The sequence below is a fragment of the Mchenga conophoros genome, linkage group LG18, assembly GCF_057382185.1.
Source record: "Mchenga conophoros isolate Kocher_MC1m ecotype Shallow Benthic linkage group LG18, M_conophoros_male_GT1.1, whole genome shotgun sequence".
Lineage (NCBI taxonomy): Eukaryota > Metazoa > Chordata > Actinopteri > Cichliformes > Cichlidae > Mchenga > Mchenga conophoros.
Window position 1 is genome coordinate 11602860 of NC_140543.1, and position 19806 is coordinate 11622665.

Sequence of the window (19806 nt, forward strand, 5' to 3'; positions counted from 1 at the left end):
TGCGGAGTGAATGTATGGAACCCATACATGTTAATACCATTGGCAAAGCACCAGATAGTCAGTCTGCCATGCTTATGAGAACTACGTCAAACTTTATAGGACAGTGCTCCTTTGTTCTCTTTGTCAAACTGCACTTTCCCTTGTGGTCTTTACATTTTTTTCCTTGCCAAACATTAAATGAAATATACTTGAACAGAATTCCTGAGAGTTTTATATCACTCTGAGAAAACAGAACATCTTGCATTGATTCTCCACACTTACATTGGATATTCACAGTCCTGTTTGTTGGACTGCAACCTCAGGTCAAATAAAACTTGTACATATCACAAATTTACCTAAAGGGGCTTTAAAAGGGATCAAGAATCTCAGTTGTGATACAAAAAGAAAACGTTTTTTTTTCATGGTGAAAAGAAAGTATATCCGCCCCCTTTTCTAAGGTTTTACATCTCAGGATATTGCAAAAAAGCAATTAGTCATTTGTAGGTCTTAAATTTAAATGAATACAGCTTGATTCCATGTTTTGGCACTGATCACCACCTGCACTCATGTATATATCTTTCTACGTAGCACTTTTAATTCTTATTCTCATGTATATATCTCATGTATATCTCATGCATATATCTTTCTACGTAGCACTTTTAATTCTTATTCTTACTTTTATTTTTTCATGTCTATTTAAGCGCAATTTATGACAGCATGTTTGCACTGAAGCACCGCAGCAATTTCCTAATGTTGTAAACCTGCTCAACATTTGGCAATAAAACCCATTCTGATTCTGATTCTGATTCTGATTGAATTCAACAACAAAACATGATGTATTACATTGTGCCATTATTTAAGTAAATGTAGAAACTGTGTGTGAAAAACTGAATGCACCCCATGATTCAGTAGCACCTTTTATAGGGATAGTTTGAAGCAATAATAAAGGTTTGCGGGGCATCATTTTATTCACAGCTCTCTTAAGGTCTCATTGGAAAACTGTGATCAGATTGAATTCCAGACTTTGACTGTGACATTGCAACACCTTTATTATTTTCTTTTGTCAGCCATTGTGTTATATGTTGGGCTCACTCTCCAGTTGTATGACCAATTTCAGTCAGACAGATGGCTTCACAATTGACTTCAGAAAACTTTGGTATACAGAGTTCATGATCAACTCAATGACTGCAAGGAGTCCAGATCCTGTGGTTATGAAACAAGCCCAATCTGCAGCCGTGCTAACATTTGGTGTGAGGTGTTTGTGCTGATATGCTGTGTTTGGTTCTGCCAGACATGCCACAAGACGTCTGGTGGTTTATTCTGAGGCAGTTTTCCAAACCAATGCCGTGCTGTCTTCCTTTTAGAGAAAAGATGCTTTTTCCTGGCAAACTTTCCAAACAAGCCATACTGGTTCACTCTGTTTCTAATTGTACTGTCATGAACTTTTAACATTTAACATGCTTACTGAGGTCTGTGGAATTTGTAGTTCTTGTTTTTTTCCCTGAGAGTCCCTGAGCCTGTGCTTAATTTGCTTAATTTGCTTAGACATCCACTCTGGATACAAACTGACAGCTGATATCAATGTTTTCCACTTGTTAATAATCTTTCTCGGTGTAGAATGATGGAATTCAGTGAAATTCATATGGACTTAGAACCTTTTCAAGACTGATGGGAAGCAACAATTGTTTCTGTAAGATCAGTGTTGATGTATTTCCTTCTTGGCATTGTGTTAACACACACCCGAATGCTCCAGACTAGCAAACTGCCAAAACGTCTGCTTTTATAGAAATCCTCAAAGTTGCTGGTGATTAAATAATCAAGGGCATTCAATTATCAGGATCTGACCTCTACTTACCCTCTTAATTCTTTTGGGAGAAGGGAGGGTGTACTTATTTTTACCATGTAACCTCTACATTTTGACTTAATTTTTGTTAAATAAATAATTACATGGTATAATATGTCATGTTTTGTAATTCTTCTGAGGCTGTATTTACCCAATTGTAAGACCTAATAAGGACCAGATTATGCACTGAAATCTTATAATTGATATAACTGACATCCTCTTATAATTGACATTATCAATTATAAGAGGATGTCTCTCTACATGCAGGCCTAATATTTGGTGCCTTTTTAATGAAAACGTTTAATAAATCAAAATAACATGTAAAAGTAATACAGTCTGATTACAAGTGATTAAGCGGTCTCTGGTTATAATTTTATAAAATTTATAAAAATAGAAATCATAGCCACCGGAAGCGGAAATGACATCACGATGGCCCCGGTCTCTAATGGCTGAACAACAACAACTGTCGGCGACTGACAAACTTTCGCAAACTTCATCAGAGACAAAAGAAAGTTGGAGATATCGGCTTGTGTTGTTTCTGTAACCGGTTAGGGTTATTTGTCTGTTCGTCTTATAGTCACAAATGTGGGATTACTGATGGATCCGAGGTATGATATTCCACGGAGGGCCGCCGGCGGTGGCGGCGGGGGCTCCGCGAACTCGTCCCCCGCTCTGGGGGCTCAGTCACGCCGCAGGAAGATGCCTCCCAGACCCGCTGATTTCAAACTTCAGATTATCATTATTGGCTCTCGTGGTGTTGGTAAAACAAGTCTCATGGAAAGATTTACCGACGACACTTTCTGCGAAGCTTGCAAGTCAACCGTAGGTGAGGACAGAAGGCATTAAAAGATTTAGTTTTTTCGACTACTTTTCATTTAATCAGCTACAACACGTAGAAGGGCTCTGGCTAAATACTCGAGGAGAAATGCGTAAACTACTGTGGGGTGCGCCCAGTGACCATAAATCCTCCAAGTTCACTTGCATAGCGACTAAACTTTATTTCCAATGCTAGCTGTAGCTCGCTAGGTATGTTGATAACAGTATCTTAGCCAGTTGACTATGGTGACTGAAGTAACAATAGCATTTCCTTTGACTTCAATCACATGAACTAGGCTTCCTTAAGCTTTTTTAACGTTTGCATGTAGAGATTTTAGACTTCTGCTAAAGGACAGCGTTTTTATTAATTAAATACAAATGAATAATTGTACTTTATTACTGTTCTGATAATATTTGCAGAATATTATATTATAGGTATTATGGGTCTGAATTACTGTTTACTTCTAGTAACCCTGTTTTGGTTATGTTAACCAGGAAGTAGTCTTATCCAATACCACCTTGATTTTACTGATATATCTCTACACAGAGAACTAAGATGTTGCATATTTCTACATAAAAACACATTCTTTAATTATTTGATTATTTGACCCCTGGTATGTTTACTTACTAAACACGAGATTGCCATGTGACAAATTGCCAGTCATGTTTGCAGATTAAAAATACACATGAGATCTGTTTATACATACAGCTGGGTAAACAGTCCTATGACCAGTCCGGCAGCCAGCCATAGTGTCCAGTCCCAAAATAGTCTAAAAGAAGCAGCTGCTAAAGCAGAGCTCCATTTTGTGCCCTGTCACTCCCTGACACAGCTCATAAGTTGTGTGAGATGTGTCACTAATAACATGCTTCTTTGATTAGGTACCAGAGGGAATAGTTTTACAGTCTCCCAGCCTGTCTGAAAAAGTTGCCTCAGACGAGCTGGGTGATGCAATGTGGCTTGTATTGTTTTGTGGATGGCTCAGTGAGTGCTCCACATCTATTAAATCTACTAACACTAGAACTTATGGGCAAAGTCTTGAACTTGTGCCTTTGTTCACATGTTTTGGTTCCCTCATAGGAGTTGACTTCAAAATCAAGACGGTTGAGCTGAGAGGGAAGAAGATTAGACTACAGATATGGTAAGTGAGGAGTTCCTTTACTTTCCTGCCTGTTGTATGTCCTCTGTCTCTCTGTCCGTCCTATCAGCATGCAGGCTTCACTAACAAAAGCTGCTGTTTGGCTTACTGGGTGTATTCCAGCTGTGTTTCTTGCATGTTTCTCCATGTCAACATGTTTTTGTACAGATTCCCAGTGTCTCCTGTGGGAATCTCACTAGTAAACATCATCATGCAAACCACATCATCATTGCTCACCATGTTGTCTGAGGTTTCAGATTGCTTGTTTATATCAGGTACTGCTGTTGTTACTAGGAATATCTCGTCACTATTTCTTTACTGATATCTTGAGTATCTGCAGGTGCTGGTGTGCTCTTTTCGCCTAACAACTAAGCTGTTACTACTAGATTTGTGTGAATGCATTTGACCTACCTCGGCTGTCTAAAAACATAAATGGTTCTACTTTCCTAAAGGTTGTACCTATGAGCTGTGAAATTATGTAGTCAAGACTCGGTGGATTCGTGTCTGAATCTGTCAGATCTGACCTAGGAGAACTGAGAGACCATGTGAGAATAAAGCAGGAAATTGTCTTGTGAAGTTACTCTGAGTGGGTGTCATTTGTCAAAGCTCCTGCATGATCTGTTCCTGCACTCCCCCACAAAACAACCAGCCATGCATCCCTGTTTTAACTTATCCTGTTTAGAGGGTTAGAGCCTATACCAGCTATCATAGGGTGAGAGGCGGGGTACACCGGTTGGACAGGTTGGAAATCCATCAACAGAAACAAATAAAGTATTTTCCAGTACCGACAATCTTCTTTTCTCAAGTTATTTCAGTTTTATTTATGTAGCACCAACTAAGAACCACAGTTGTTTCAATGTTATATAGTAAGGTAGTGAGACTATCTTTTAAATGATCCCCTATTAACCAAGCACTTGTTGATGGTGGGAGGGAAAAACCTCCCTTTTAACAGGAGCTCAGAGTCATCTACTATCACCAATCTAGGGGTAAAGGGTAAAAGAAGGCAAAAAAAAGGAAAGCAAAGAAAGAGCATGCACAATAGTTAATGACATGCACTAGTGGCCTATAAACACATGGGGGGTGAAAAAATGCTTAGAACCTTAGTACCCCGACCTCCTCCTAATTAAAATATTATAATAGTTGTGTGGTTAAAATGGTAAAACCAAAACAGAGAAAATGCTATTCTTAGCATAGTAGTGATTCTATCCAGACCCCATCAGTGGGTTGCAATGAGTGTACTTTATTATCAGTGGTTGAGAGTGACGTCAGTGAAGTCTCACCTTGGCCAGTCCACCAGCAGCTCTTTGTGGTTAGTAAGGACAGCATGACCTAATGTGTTCAAAATATTTTCTGATGAAGGTCCTTGGTGGCATGCCCAGATTGAAATAGTTATATCCACAGATCCTGGTACTAATAAATATAAGAAATGTAATGCAGACTACACTTCATTAGGTTTTTCTAATAGTTGGGCTTACTGTAGCAGAAGACTTTATTTTCCTCACGTAATGCAAATGCCTGCAAAATTGTATCGTACCCTAACACAGGCAATCCACCAGGGTTGTTATCAACTTGACAAGTCAGCTCTGGGTTTTCCAGTCAAACTGACTGTATTCACAAGGAAAAAACAAATTTGGCTTCACATGGCCAACCCAGAGAATGAGAGTAATACTATATTCCAATGTATTTAAAAAAAACAAACAGAAGACCAAGTCATATTAGGGGAAAATGCAAATTGCATGTAAAGTTAATATTAGGCTTCAGGCTTATAAGAAAGGTAAATGGAAGCAAGCAAACGAGCGAGGACTAAAAGTGTCTGTAAGGATCTGTGTGTTCTGAATAAAAACTGTAGATCCTCTTAGTATCTGCACACTGAGGTGCAAGGGCTTTTCCAGACAATTGCTTGGTCGCTAGGTCTTATGCTGACCTTTTGTCTTGGACGTGATCTACTATGGCGCAGGTTACGTGTGCGTACGTGTATTAGTTACCATGGCGATGTAAAACTGGAAACCCAGGGTTAAGCCTGAAGTCACTTAAGCACCAAATCCTGCTTCGTGGTGGAGTTCTGAGGTTGGTGGTTATTCCAGCTTTTTGTTGTTTATCTGCTCTAAAGGAAAACTGAAGCATGAACCAAAACTATAGATTTGGAGGTTTGTTACATCCCTGTTTGTTAATAAAATAATTAGTAATAGCATTATCAGTCAGTTAATGGTACATATTAGACTGTGTTTAGTGTCATTGAGTAATTAGCGTTAACCATACAGTGACTTTACAAACATTACATACTGTGCTGTTGCAGCTTAATACTCGCACTAAATAGCTAAATGTAATGTGCTCTTTGCAGAAATCACAGATGTATGCAGTGAAATCTTAAATCAGTCTCATATTGTCTCATATCTCAGTCAATTAGTGACAAGATGTTATTTGATACTGTTATCCTGTTGCCGTCTTGTGATCTCAGTTAGGCTCTGATTTCATTTTGAAAACATTTGGTGTCCAACAACTGAAGAGCTGCTTCAGCTACAGACTTATTACATGCAAGTGTGTGACGATGCTTGGTTAAAATGTGGGAGCGCTATCTCTTATTTCCATACATATCTGTCTTGCTCCCATCCACCATCACCGCAGCACATCCTCCCTTCACACCTCTGCCTGTCCTCCACCTGTCAGACGAGGAGTATCACTGTGTGTATGTTTCTCATGTTGCACTGCTCACATCAAGCTCCAACACTGCCGCGCCCAACCTTACCTAACCCTGCCATTGTGCTGCTGTCTCTGTCTGCTCTTCTGCTCATAAGCCTGACTGTGACTCACAGGGGGAAAGGGAGAGACTAACTGGCTGGAGGTACAGTAACACTGCACTGTGAGTGTGGCTCAAACTGCTTGTCATGCTGCCAGTCCAGACTCGGATGATCAGCCGAGTGTGGTCATATTTCAAATTAAATATGAAACTGAAGAGTTACCTTCCGAAAATGCAACATTATAAAGTGCATGCGTATTTAATAACCCGTAATAGCTAATATTGCTACAGTTATATTGCTAATATCGACTTTATCTCGTCTTCTTTCAAAGTCTAAAAGTGACATTTTGGAACAAAACTCTTCAGTGGTGTGTTTTTCTGTTTAGTTTTAATAGATGACGATGTGAAGCTTTAGACAGTGATTCAGTGTTTTAAAACCAATAGCATGTCTACTATCTCAATAAATGACAAATTCTTACACTAATTTATGATGTAACATTTCTGCTAAATTACCACAGAAATTACATGTTCATACACTTTTATGTATTGTCTTTAAAAACCAGTTACCTATTAATCAAATTTAATTAATGGAAAACACAATCAAAAAACTATGGGTTAATCTGTTCTCACATGATTGAGTTTTTATAATGTGTGATCTCTTTCAGGGACACCGCAGGCCAGGAGAGGTTCAACAGCATCACATCAGCATACTACAGAGGAGCCAAGGGAATTGTGCTTGTGTATGATATCACAAAACAGGAGACCTTTGAGGACCTTCCCAAGTGGATGAAAATGATTGACAAGGTAAACTAAAGTCCAGCGTGTCAGAGAGTGTGTATTATGTTTTTGTTTCTTTTTATTACAACTCCTCCCTTTTCTCTTATAAAATGAAACATGAATTTAGTTTATCTATTTATTCCATGATATTTATCCTACAGTTCTGCCTTTTTCTATAAAGGGGACCAATTCCAACTGGGACTGATCAAAAACTAGACCTTGGTGTTGCCCCTCAGTTCAAATGATTTGTGCTGAATAATACTATAAGTATTTGAAAATCCATGTGTGGGAATATGTGTCTTTTTACTGTAGATTTTCCTGTCTTTGATATGATATGATGAAGATTTAACTGCAGTAATCTGATTTGACTTTTGTGAGACGGTAGGCCGGTGATTTCCTGACTTGTGTCTGCTGTGGTCTGTTTTCCATCAGTACGCCTCAGAGGAAGCAGAGCTTCTGCTGGTCGGGAACAAGCTGGACTGTGAGACTGATCGCATCATCTCCAGGCAACAAGGAGAGAGGGTGGGTTCAACAGCAAAGTCCTTCACCGTCTTATTACTGCACCGCACCTTCAGGTTTTACCTGTCAGCCGCAAAAGGTTAATGGGGTTGCTGCCATTGTCCAGCCGGGCAGGCAGGCTGGACACACAAATTTGTGAGTCCAATAACTTGAGAAAAAGATGACATAAGATTTTGAAATTGATACCATTGGTGGAACTACCAGGACGCTGAGGGGTTGTACTGGCAGCCACCAGTATTTTACAAATCTGAATAATCTAAACATCTAAGATTAGATAAAACAGGCCAAACAGTAGATTATTTGACAGCAAAAAACCCAAACAAAAAAATCTGTAATGCAAATAGTTTGACAGGTATGTACTTCATACTAAAAACTGAGTTAATAATATGCCAGTGAATCAACTGTGCACTTGAAGAGTGTTTGGAGCTTTCTTCAATTTAATTTGTGCTCCTGAGGATTGAGTTTGGGTTTCCATGCCGACTCTAACCCCGAGCTCGTTTTGTTTCACTTGTTTTATAGTTTGCCTCTCGAATAAGTGGAATGCGCTTCTGCGAAGCTAGTGCGAAGGATAATTTTAATGTGGATGAAATCTTCCTGAAGCTTGTGGACGACATTCTTAGCAAGGTGAGGTTAAGTGCGCCTGAAATACATTTTACACAATGTTTGGTTCATTTTGGTTCACTTTGAGTTTTTATGAATGAAAGTAGACGGGTAAACATGAAGTCATGTAGATCAACACATAAAACATTTACTATACATTTTTGGTGATGTCATCGTATAGCGCAACCAAACTCATGTAGAGGGGCTCAGATTCTAGTGACTGATAGCAATAAATACTTATTTCTTTTCTATCATATAGAAGTAATTTATCAGCTGAGTCAAGTAGTGTAAAAATGATACATATATTTTGATGGTGAAGTGATTAACTCACTATCTTGACAGTGGACATCATCACACTGATTTTATTGTTTTTCAGCTCTTCCATTCATACTAATATTATATCTGATTTGTCAGTTGTGCATTAATACACCAAAAAGGCTACACTGGAGTGTGCTTGGAACCAAAGTGCATGGAACACGTCCGAAATTTGTTTGATCGGAACCAAACCGACTGTTTTCACACATGAACTCCAGATAGTGTCCATAAAATCATGCCTTCATGTCTTAATGTTTGCAAAGGTGCCCTTTTTCAATTGTAGCACACAGCAGGAGATGATTTGCTTCAAATGCGATCTCTCTGCTGGAAGTATTCTTTGAGGTTCAGGAGAGGATGCTGCCTGGAGTCATTACATGTGACGTCCACTCCAAACCACCGGTTTATTATCTGTGCTGTTCTCATTATTGATTCAACTGGGCATCATGTAGACTTTGTATTGGGATACGGGAACGTTGAAGACTGACTGCGCTTGATATATGTGTTCTCATTTTTATGCGGGTGTGATATTTTCCACTTATGTACATATGTGGGAGTCCACTCGGGTCCAAATTACAAAATCAGATCCAGGCTCTGCACACATCTGCATGTCTGCCAGTTTTTTTTGTTTTGTTTTTTTTGTAACACACTACATATACTCTGCTGCAGAGATGCTACAAAGCACCAAATATGCATTTGCATATTACCTCTACTTCAGAGAACTGTAACATGAGTGATCACTTGTCTGTGTTTGCAGCTGTTCAGTGTCCATTAAAGCTCGGTGCTGCAGGACATGTGTGGGAATGACTTGTGTAAACGCACCATTCATTTAGTGGCCTATTAAATTTGAATTGACATTTGTCTTGTCATGTGTTTGCTTTTTGCCTTGTTTCGCTTACTTAGATGATGGAATAGCTATTTAAAAACTTGCCTAATACACTCACAGGAAAATTGTTAAAGGAATCTGATTCTTTTCCATCATATTGTTTTATTACTTTAGTCTTTTGTTTGTTTGTTTTAATCTATCTGTCGATGGTGTTGCTTGTCACACTCTGTTTGGCGGCTGCTGATGTCACTTTGTCTGTGATCCAACAGATGCCTCTGGAAGTTCCCAACAAGGAGCTTTCCAACAGTGTCCTGTCTCTGCAGCCTGAACCGGAAGTGCCACCGGAGTTGCCCCCTCCTCGCATGCGCTGTTGCTGAGAGTCGGAGTGGTCCCCCACCCTACCTATGCGCGCACACACAAACATACACACACACACACACACACACACACACAGCTCACACATGCAGAGTACCAATCTGGCCACTGGGGGGCAGCACACAGCAGCACTTTGGAATCAGTGACTGCTGAAATGCATGGACTCTTTAAACAAGCAGTGTTATCTTCCTTTGATTATTCTCCTGTTTTGTAACTGTACACTATGACCTGCTTCACACTAACACTTAGGCCTGAATCACCCACTTCCTTCCACCTTTTTGTCAACACTTGACCCAGACTACCTCATTGCTCAGACGGTTAGGCTAGTTGTGCCCCGCAGGTGCCTTCCAGGTAGAGAGTCCTCTGGTAGCAGTTGCACTTTTTTTTTTTTTTGCTTTGTTTTTGAGGAGGGCGATTACTGAGGGCCTTACAACTTGTTTGCTTCCGGTAGTCCTTTATCATCACGCCAAGTTTAACATTGTCTGAGTTGGGTCTGTTATCTCTGCATTTACTAGCTCACAGAAAAGGGATGACAACATCTCACGGCTTCCCTGCTTAGTTTAAACTCTTGAGGCTGCAGGTACATAGTTTTAGTGTACTTTTGTGTGCTCGTTAATATGTATGATTTCAAAGGGGCTCAAGGTAAACAAAAGCACACGGTGTAAATATAGTGTGTTTCTGTAATGACTGGACATGGTGCAGGTGGTTGTGGCCAGCAGCAGGGGTTGTGTGGTGGTGATATCATATCAGTTTATATTGCTTTGCCTTAATAGTATTAAAATGGCTGCTTGTTTCAAATGTGTATAAATTGTAATGTTTTGCACTACAATCCATCTTCGCTAGTTAAGCTGACATGCAGAAAAGGAAAGTACACGACTTGTAGCTTAGCACTAATAAAGATGGATCTGGCCTCGGCACTGCCGCTCAGAACGCTTCCACACCCGATCGGGCTGCAAGGAGAGATGGGTAGTGTAGTCTTTGAGGGATTTGTCTTTGTACAAGGGAATTCTCCCTGTGTTTGTGGCGGGTATATCAGAGCAGATAGTACACTGGCATATGTGGGTCAGCCTTTGTTGTGTTTTTGTTACTAATATTTGTGCTTTGTCTTTTCCTTTGAATTCAGATACAGGTTAGAGACAAAAACATGTGTTTCCCTTTTGGAGGGAAAAATGCAGGAAGGTTTGATTAGTATTTCAATGACTCAGGAATCTTTGGTCGGTTCCTATCTGTTGTGCTAGTGGCTCGATTGGCTTTGAGTTCTTTAAAAAAATGCTTAAAATGGTCATTTGCATTTTTTTTCTTTTGATTTTTATTTGGCAGTTTGTTACGGACCAGTGTGTGGATTATCTGTTACGTTCACATTTTCAGAAATACTAGGCAGTGCATATAATCTAAGCCTTCCTGTGTATGATTAAATCCTTTAAAGGGGACCTATTATGCTTTCATGTTTGTATTCTTGGATTCTACTAGAGTAGCTTTGCATGATTCACTTATACTGGGCTTCAGTGAAGACCCTCGGTTAATCCATCGTCTGAAACAAGTCGTTTAAGCTCCCATACCCCTCACTTTGAGCCCGGGATGTCAAACGAATTTTACATGGTGGGCCACATACTGCCCAAATTGGTTTGAAGTGTGCCTGACCAGCAAAACTCCCCTCTCAATCAGTGTGAAGATGTTTAACTACACCTTTAATCCCATTTAATCTAAGAAAAACAAGTGTCAACAGTACATCACAGAGTTTCTACACGATGAAGACATTTTGCAGTAAGTGAATGAAATCTGTCAGCATAAATAAATAAATATGTAAAATTACAGAATAAACATATTTTATTCATTCAAATCATACAAACCTTTATAGGAACCTTAAGATGTTCCAAAGCCGTCCATTGGGCTGGATGGAAGTCTTTGCCTGGCCAATTCTGGGCCTCAGGCTTCATGTTTGACACCCCTGCTTTAATCCAAAAATATTCTGATTGGTTGCCCATCACATTCACAACACTTGAATGGCAGATGGGTGAAGTTTCTGTGTAATATCTCAAAAACAAGATATTGCACTTCATTGGTCCGGTCACATTCAAATCTCAGCAATAAAACCGTGTTTTTTTTTTGTTTGTTTTTTTAAACGGTCTGAAAGTGAATATTCAGAGCAGTCTGAAGCCTAAACTTGACTCATTGCACATACACTGATTTAAAATTTTGAGTCAGTTCAATTTCTGAGCAAGCATCACCACAATGTGACTGGTTGAGATGTGGAGAAGCATAATAGGTCCACTTTAATTCTTCCGTCTTTGTTTCCTTATATGACTTCAAGTGTAGCGCTGTGTTTGTGTTTCGTTAGATGTTGCAGTAAAAGCTCGAGTCTGAGGGTGAGGAAAACTGCTCAAATGAACCGATTCAAAAGGAATGACTTTAGTTAATATTTTCTTGCTTTGTTGTTGTTTTTAGATTGAATTTTTATGTTAAAGTCGAGCTTTTGTGGTAATAAAATGGCACATTATGTATTCTAACAAATGAAAACGTTCATCCCAAAACGGAGATGTTGAAAATGCGATGCCTTTGCTAATGACACAGTCTCCGTCATCCAAGCACATCTCGCAATAAGACCATCAGCCAGCAAAACAACCTTTGAATACAAATTATCAGAAAATTTGGGGTTTTAAAGGTTGTGTTTTGAAATGTTAGCTGAGGATTTCTTGAGTTTTTTGGAAGGAAACATTTGATTTGTCCCTCTTCCTTTGACTTTTTGCATTTCGCACTAACCCTGTGGTCTCTGTTTTAATAGCCCAAGCCTTACTTTACTACTCAGTGTTTAAAATATACATTAAAAAAGTGCTTTTGTTTGAAATATGTATCTTTTAAGATGGAAGACTGTACTTTGTATTAAACCTGTTTTTGAGAGGTTTTGGCATGTTTAAAGCAGATTTATGGTATTTATAACTTGTGGCATTCTTGAACTAATGAAATACAATTAAAGATGTCTATATTTATTACCAGATTATGGTCTTGATTTATTTGACTGTCTCTGTTCTGTTAAATTTTGGGTCTGGGAACTTCCAAATGTCGTCCAAGATGCTATAAAAAGTGATGTTTTACTTAATACTAAGGATTATAAACGAGAAGACTTATTGGTCATCTTTGCTCCTCGCGTGAAGGTGTTCAATAGCCAATAGTGTGCGTGCCATTAGGACATGCGCACCAGAGCGTGTCAGACCTGGTCCCGCCTGGTCCCGGAGAAAACAAGGGGTGTGCTTGGGTGCTTGTGAAGCAGCAGCAGCGGCGCATGCGCCCAGGAGAAAATCACGGGCGTCGTGCCTCGCCGCAGCGATTGCAGATTTTTGATGTCAGATTGGAAGGAGTGAGAAGGGGTGAGAGACACTGGGGTCTAACATACCGAGCCCGGTGGAAAAGAGGAGTGGAAACCCGGAGTGTGTAAGAAGAGAAGAGGCGTGTGTGACTCCGACTTAATCCTTTCTTTCCAACTTGAGTCTTACAAGCCTGTCTGCAGATGCAACCTGTCTGTCATCCCATCCGTCCCAGTAATCCCTGTTTATTGCAGCGTTTCCTCCAAAGGGGACTACAATGACACCCTGGTGAACACGCTCAGGATGGAGTAATCATACAAGCACCCAGCGCAGCGCAGGATGCGCATCTCCAACCCGACGACGGAGAAGAAGAAGGTAGAGAAACCTGGCTGTTATTCTGCTTTCACATGTCAGAGATTTTCCGCGGCGCTGTGGATTGATCGTTTCCGTCATCAGCCTTCTGCTGCCGGTGTCGGTGTATAATGGAGAGCTCCAATGGCTCTGGCAGCGACACCAAACCGCAGAACCACCAGTTGGAGAAGAAGCGACTGAACCGAGCGCCTTCACCGGCCAGACCTTTCCTCAAAGACGTGCACACCCGCGGTGCCAAACCACCTGCCATCGTACCGAAATCCCCCAAACTAAGCAAGCAGCAGCAGTCTGCCACAGTGCCCTTAGCCCACCTGAACCGCAGCTCCAGACGCACCCCGGCCGGAGCCAAGGAGAAAGCAGCCACGGCAAAAAGTAACACCAAGTCTGCCGTCGCGAAAAAACCCACCAAGGTGCCACAGCATGCCGCAGCTGAGCCCAAACCCGCCAGCATCAAGCCGGACTGCACCAGCAGTCCGATCTTCGCCAAAGGCAAGAAGGGAAAACTAGCCTCCGGTTCTCCGGGCCCTCTCAGCCATGGATCCCCGATCCGGGTACCGACCGGAGCGCCTCTCGGCCGAGTCAGCCAGACCGACAGCAGTTCAGACCTGTCAGACTGCCCGTCCGAGCCGCTATCGGATGAGCAGAGGCTGGCACCAGCCGCTAGTAGCGACGCCGAATCTGGTACCGGCTCCAGTGACCGGGATCAGCTGGGAGCAGAAGCTACCGCATCCACAGCTGCTGCCCCGCCGCGCACAACCGAGGCTTCCGCCGCCAAGGGAAGCAAGTCTCAGGCTCAGCTCGCTCCGGGCTCGCACGGAGAGAAACACAAGCAGGAGAAACCCTCCGCAAGCGCACAATCCAAACTGCCAAGCACCAAGCAAGCAACCGAGGAGGACCTGCAACGGGAAATTGAGGACTTGAGATCGGAAAACGACTACCTCAAGGTATGACAGCCTGATTTCAACAAGTTACAGAAAAATCACTGTTTTTGTGTGTGCATTTTTCCACATTCCATCCAGAGCAGCTATCCAATCAAAATCGGTCCCGTCACAGGACATCTATGGGTTCTTTTTAAGTGTCCTTGAACTTCCACCTGCTCACTAATTGGAAGCATAATTACAATCCTAAGACATTTCCCCATGATGCACAGCTGTCATCCCCACGAAATCCCCGCTCTCCATTCATCATGTCATCACTCGTATTTTTTTAACCTTCCCGGGATTCCCTGCTGGTTTGACCTTTATCAATAGGATTACATTGATAGTGGTTTTTATCCTAGTATGCCCTTTAAAATTTAGGTGTTTCATATTGTTGCTGTCAAATCACCAAAGTCTGTTTTGACAGAAAGTCTCAACATCCATTTTCCACTCTGTTGCATTTGGGGCATACATAAGTACATCTGTGTGTGCGCGTAATGATGCGAACACACTGTAATCAGATGCGGTGCAGATCTTATTTCTGCTATTTCTTAACTTTTTGGAGTTGTGTTCAGAACATAAGTGGATGACAAACGAATGCATGTGTCTGCGGATCTAACCAAGAGTTAGATCTCAGAAACCTCTGTTTTTAAGAGGGTGTACGTATATAATGCTTTGTTTGCAGCTTCAGTGGACCTGATTATACGCAGAATCCCCCCCCCCCCCCCCCCCCTTAAGTAGGTTATCCACATAATTTGGGGAGGGGGAGGCAAACAGTTAATGCGGCATACACTCTTGCAGCCTTTTTTTTTTTTTAATTCAATGTTTATTTGCATGTTACTGATGAGAGTATTATTTCAAAGTTGATCACGCATGTCTGCGTCTCTCTCTGGCTCGGTGGAGACACAAGAGAGTTAATCGGCTTTACTGGCTCCCGCTGTAATGGCTTTATCCCACAGGACTTGATAACAGTCAGATGTCCCATGTGTGCAGGGTTCAAACACCCTCCTGCTTGGCTGTCAGCCTGCCAGCTGGGTCTCTGAGGTCCTTTACCACGCCCCAGCCCCCATGGCCCAAAAATGTATGGGAGCCCTCATCTCTGCTGCATCTTATCCTCATGGAAAAAATGTTCAACATATTTATTTTTCTTGGGAATTTATTATTTCTGATGGTTTGGCAGTTTTGATTGGGGTGAAGGGAGACAGGGGAGATATAGGGGAGCGATATTTGATAAAAATCTGTCTGTTTATACGGTATTTATATACATGACAACATTACATTACTACCAAAAGACAAAAGAGTTTTGTTTTTTTAATTAGAGCTGCAGTGATTAATTGTTAATTAAGAGCAAATTAATCAGCGAGCGATCTGATTGTTGTTTTTCAAGCATAAATGTGGCGGTTTGCTGTTTTTCTACCCCGTTCAATATTATTTGATTTTGGAAAGTTGACAAGATTAAAAAAAATGTTTTTTAAAACCTTTTTATGAGCTTTTTAAAAAAATAAAAATAAATTCAAAGTTAATTATAAAACATATCTGTTTGAGAAGAAGAATAGCTGGAACCTTTTACAGATTATCTTATTATTATTATTTAATTATCTGACTGACACTTCTGGAAAGATTACTTGTTTGGTCTGTTATTAGTCTATCAAAATTACTTTCAGCCCCATCCATAAGTATTTCAAATGTTTATAAGCATATAAAATGTACCTTTTTATATAGTATAAAAATATAGTTATTTTACTTTAAAAATGTACTAAAATTTCAACTTTAAGATCATGAAAAATCAGTGTTGTTGCTGTTTGTTTGGTCTGTCAATCAATTGGTTGTCTTATTGTTTTAGTTCCACTGGCTTTTTAAAACTTATAGAATGAAATTATATATTCATTAATGATCATAAAATTTTCCATCTATTTCGCTTCATGTTAACCTTTATGTAAATCGATAACATTAGTGTTCTGGATTACTGATTTGACAAAGCATGCTAAAAATGATGGTAGTCAATGTTTAAATATGTCTCCAGCTTTCTGGATTGAACAATAAATCAATTACAAATAAAATAACTGTCAGGTAAACTGATACGTAAAATCATCTGTTCCAGGTCTTCACTGATCGTGAATACAAGTCCAAACAAACATCTCCAGCTTTCTTAAAGCAGCTGGTAATTCAAAATATCCACCCTTCCAAGAGAGGAAGAAGTAGTGCCGGTGACCCAGCATGCACACCTTTCATAAACATCAGCGATTATACACATGCTCCCAGGATGTTGCCTTGCCTCTGACTCTTTTAACCTGGCCATCGATTGGCTCGACCCCGTACGAGGTCATTAGCTGCTTCCTCCGGGGCCCTCCTCGTATAACAATGGACTGTGTGCTTTTCCAATCCAAATGAGGATAGATTTAGTTTTCATTAATTGACATACTCATCCCCTCCCTCTCTTTTTTCTCCGTCCAATTGTCTTTTCATCTAGTGGCGCTTAAGTCCTAGGACGAATCGTCTCGGGGGAAATCTACAGAACAAACTGATTCGTCGAGATGGGAGGCAAACTCAGTGGTCACCAAACAAACCTCAGTAGTGCCTCGGTACTGCAGATAAATCTCCCTTTTTCCAGACTGCGATGTTACGTTGATAGGAGCTGGAGAATATGAGTGCATCCAATCCGAAGATAAGATGCTTAGAACCAACTAGTAATGTTACATCATCAGCCCTAATAGTACCTGCATTACTGGAACTCATGTAATCATATAAAAGTATTAGTGTAATCTACCACCGTATATTACCGCAGACTGTATCGCCTTTCTTATATTTTTGTATCACACACCATTTAAAATTGATAGTTTAGGACTAAAATACGTGTAGCTGTAAAACGTCATCTTTTTTAGAGTAATGAGAAGAACCAACAATTTCCGTTTTCATTGATGGTTTTGTCAAGTGTTCCACTTACGTTTTTATTACTCCGAGACTCTGGTCAACAGAAAAATAAACCAAACTATTTTCTGTGACTATTTTCTAATTGGATATTTCAGCTGTCTTGTCTGAACTTTCTTTTTTTTTTTTTTTTTTAAGTCCAAGAAGATAAAATCTCTTATTTTGTTCTGAGATGCCGTCTGAGGGAAAAATGACTTATTATTAAAATCTAGCTTAAAGTATGCTTTGAAATTTAATAGTATTTTCTTGCTCATCTGAGGCTGAATATTTTGCAATTTTCTTACATGTTGGTGGTTAATTTATAGTCAAAAAAAATACAATATTTTGAGACGATTAAAAAAATAATCCCCCATAGTCTTCTGTTTGCCACTGTGTAGGATAAATCTTAAACTCTAGTCCCTCCTCTGGATAATACAATACTGTCAGCATATTGCAGGTTTAATGTGTGTTATATAATGTAGAGGAGCTTAGATCTGTAGTTTTACATTTCAGCGTCATAACTTGTGCCAGATTTATGTATTTATTGCTGTATCGCAGATGTACTCCTATTGGCGTGCATGTTGTCTGGTACTGGTTTAACAAAATGATGCAGGAAAAGAGTTTTAGGTTGGTTTCGAAAGGGTTTGATCATATTGTTTGTCTGCTGGAGTCGCTCTAACTGGTTTTCTTGGCACTGTCTGCAGCACATGTAGCAGAGCAGCATCACAGCTGATCAGACAGTCATGCAGAGTCAAGCTGGGTCTTTACAGCAGGCTGCTCACATGCATGCTAAACTGGAAGTTATTGTGTTCCTTGCATCATGGAAATCCTGGGTCCATACACATCTTTTAGGTGAGGACTTTGTATGTTCTCACTCTGCCTGTGTGGGCTCTCTCCAGCTTCTTCCCAAAGACATGCATGCTAGGTTCAGCTAATTAGTTATTCTAAAGTGGTCGTATTTGTGAATATGAGTGCAAATCGTTGTCTGTCTTGATGTGTTAGTCTTGCAATACAATGACAATCTGTCCAGGAGCCCCATCACAGGTGGGATAGCTCCACTCCGACCCTGAATAGGATAAGTGATTAAGAAAATAATGGATACAATTTGGAATCAGTGTAAGAGGATTTTTGAGGAATTGGAATTATCTGCAAAAACGTTTTCACCAATAAAAACATCAATATAACTGTAGAACATCTGAAACAGATTATTTTGTCTGTCAGAATTTTTCTTTTTTTTTTTTTTTTTTAGAAACTCAGGAGTACGTCTAACTTTCCAATTCAGCATTGCAGTTGTGCTGGAGCCTGTTCCAGCTGTCACAGGGTGTGAGACGGGCTACACCCTGGATACATCACCAGCCTGTACGCATAGAGACAAACAAACATTCACATGCATGGCCAATTTAGAATCACCATGCATGTCTTTGGATTGTGGGAGGAAGTGGGAGTACCCAGGGAGAACATGCATGCTCCACACAAGAAGCCCCAGCTGGCCTGAGCTGGATCCTAACTCAGGACCTTCTTGCTGTGAGGTGTTGGTGCTAGCCACCAAACCACCATGCCAGTCCCATAACAAACCATGAGAGGCATTTTTGTTTTTGTTTTTTTCTCTTAAGTAACCAGATTATAATTTCTGGAAAGAAACAGCAAGGCTATTTTTTTTCTTTCAAAGTGATTTTTGGTGCTTTTTGGCATTTTAATTCAGTAAAAGCAAGCATCTGGTAAATGGTGAATGGATCGGTATTCATATAGCGTTTTTCTGCTTTTCTACTCTAAATGAACACTCAAATCATATCAGTATTATTAATGTGCATTATTAACATAGTCGGCCTCTGTTTTCCGTCTTTCTCAGGATGAAGTGGACGAGCTGCGGGCTGAGATGGAGGAGGTGCGCGACAGCTATCTGGAGGAGGAGGTTTACCAGGTACAGGAGCTGCGGAGGGAACTGGACCGCTCTAATAAAAACTGCCGAATCCTGCAATACCGCCTGCGAAAGGCAGAGCAGAAGAGCCTACGGGTTGCTCAGACCGGACACGTGGACGGAGAGCTGCTGCGTAGTCTGGAGCAGGATCTGAAGGTCTGCGAGCTTGTCTGTGTATTTGTCAGTGACCGCAGTAACACCTGTCATCACTCAACACTTTTACACTGACATTTTGTCATGCCAAAGTATTGCATGTGTTCACACATAACGCCAAAGTTATGAAGAAGGATTTTTATCTTTAGGATAATTAATAATCTGAGCTGTAAGTTTATTCACAGCATCTTTTCAGTGTGGCAACATTATGACTCTAAGCCAGTCTTTCTTTTTCTGGCATTTTAAAATTTGGGAAACTGAAAAAAAGTGCAATCCTCAAGCTCTATATTTTTAATCAATCAATAGCAATAAAAAAG

At 40.4% G+C, this 19806-nt stretch overlaps 2 protein-coding genes across 9 annotated transcripts in view; both read left to right on the forward strand.

Annotated features, from left to right (window-relative positions):
- The first annotated feature begins 2256 nt into the window (after positions 1-2256).
- Positions 2257-12915, forward strand: rab12 (RAB12, member RAS oncogene family). Of its 2 annotated transcripts, XM_085253640.1 has the most exons (8): positions 2257-2648; positions 3717-3777; positions 6400-6460; positions 6570-6634; positions 7177-7315; positions 7721-7810; positions 8327-8431; positions 9815-12915. In XM_085253640.1, the coding sequence occupies exons 1-8, from the start codon at positions 2420-2422 to the stop codon at positions 9920-9922; spliced, it is 858 nt and encodes a 285-aa protein (XP_085109766.1). In that variant the 5' UTR covers positions 2257-2419; the 3' UTR covers positions 9923-12915. The 2 variants fall into 2 exon arrangements, with proteins under 2 accessions (XP_085109766.1, XP_085109767.1); XM_085253641.1 differs by lacking the exons at positions 6400-6460; positions 6570-6634.
- A 269-nt stretch (positions 12916-13184) lies between these two features.
- Positions 13185-19806, forward strand: part of mtcl1 (microtubule crosslinking factor 1) — a 79811-nt gene continuing 73189 nt past the window's right edge. For 6 of the 7 annotated variants that reach the window (XM_085253618.1, XM_085253619.1, XM_085253622.1 and 3 more), the window contains exons 1-2: positions 13185-14538; positions 19268-19492. In XM_085253618.1, coding sequence (XP_085109744.1) covers positions 13705-14538; positions 19268-19492 — 1059 coding nt within the window. In that variant the 5' untranslated portion in view covers positions 13185-13704. The remainder of the gene's footprint in view (positions 14539-19267; positions 19493-19806) is intronic. The other variant, XM_085253620.1, reaches the window with a different exon arrangement.

Coding starts and splice junctions, on each gene's coding strand:
- rab12 (XM_085253640.1), top strand. CDS start 2,420: ATGGATCCGAGGTATGATATTCCACGGAGGGCCGCCGGCGGTGGCGGC. Junction 3,778..6,399: donor AAGATTAGACTACAGATATG/GTAAGTGAGGAG, acceptor CCATCACCGCAG/CACATCCTCCCTTCACACCT. Junction 6,635..7,176: donor AGGTACAGTAACACTGCACT/GTGAGTGTGGCT, acceptor GATCTCTTTCAG/GGACACCGCAGGCCAGGAGA.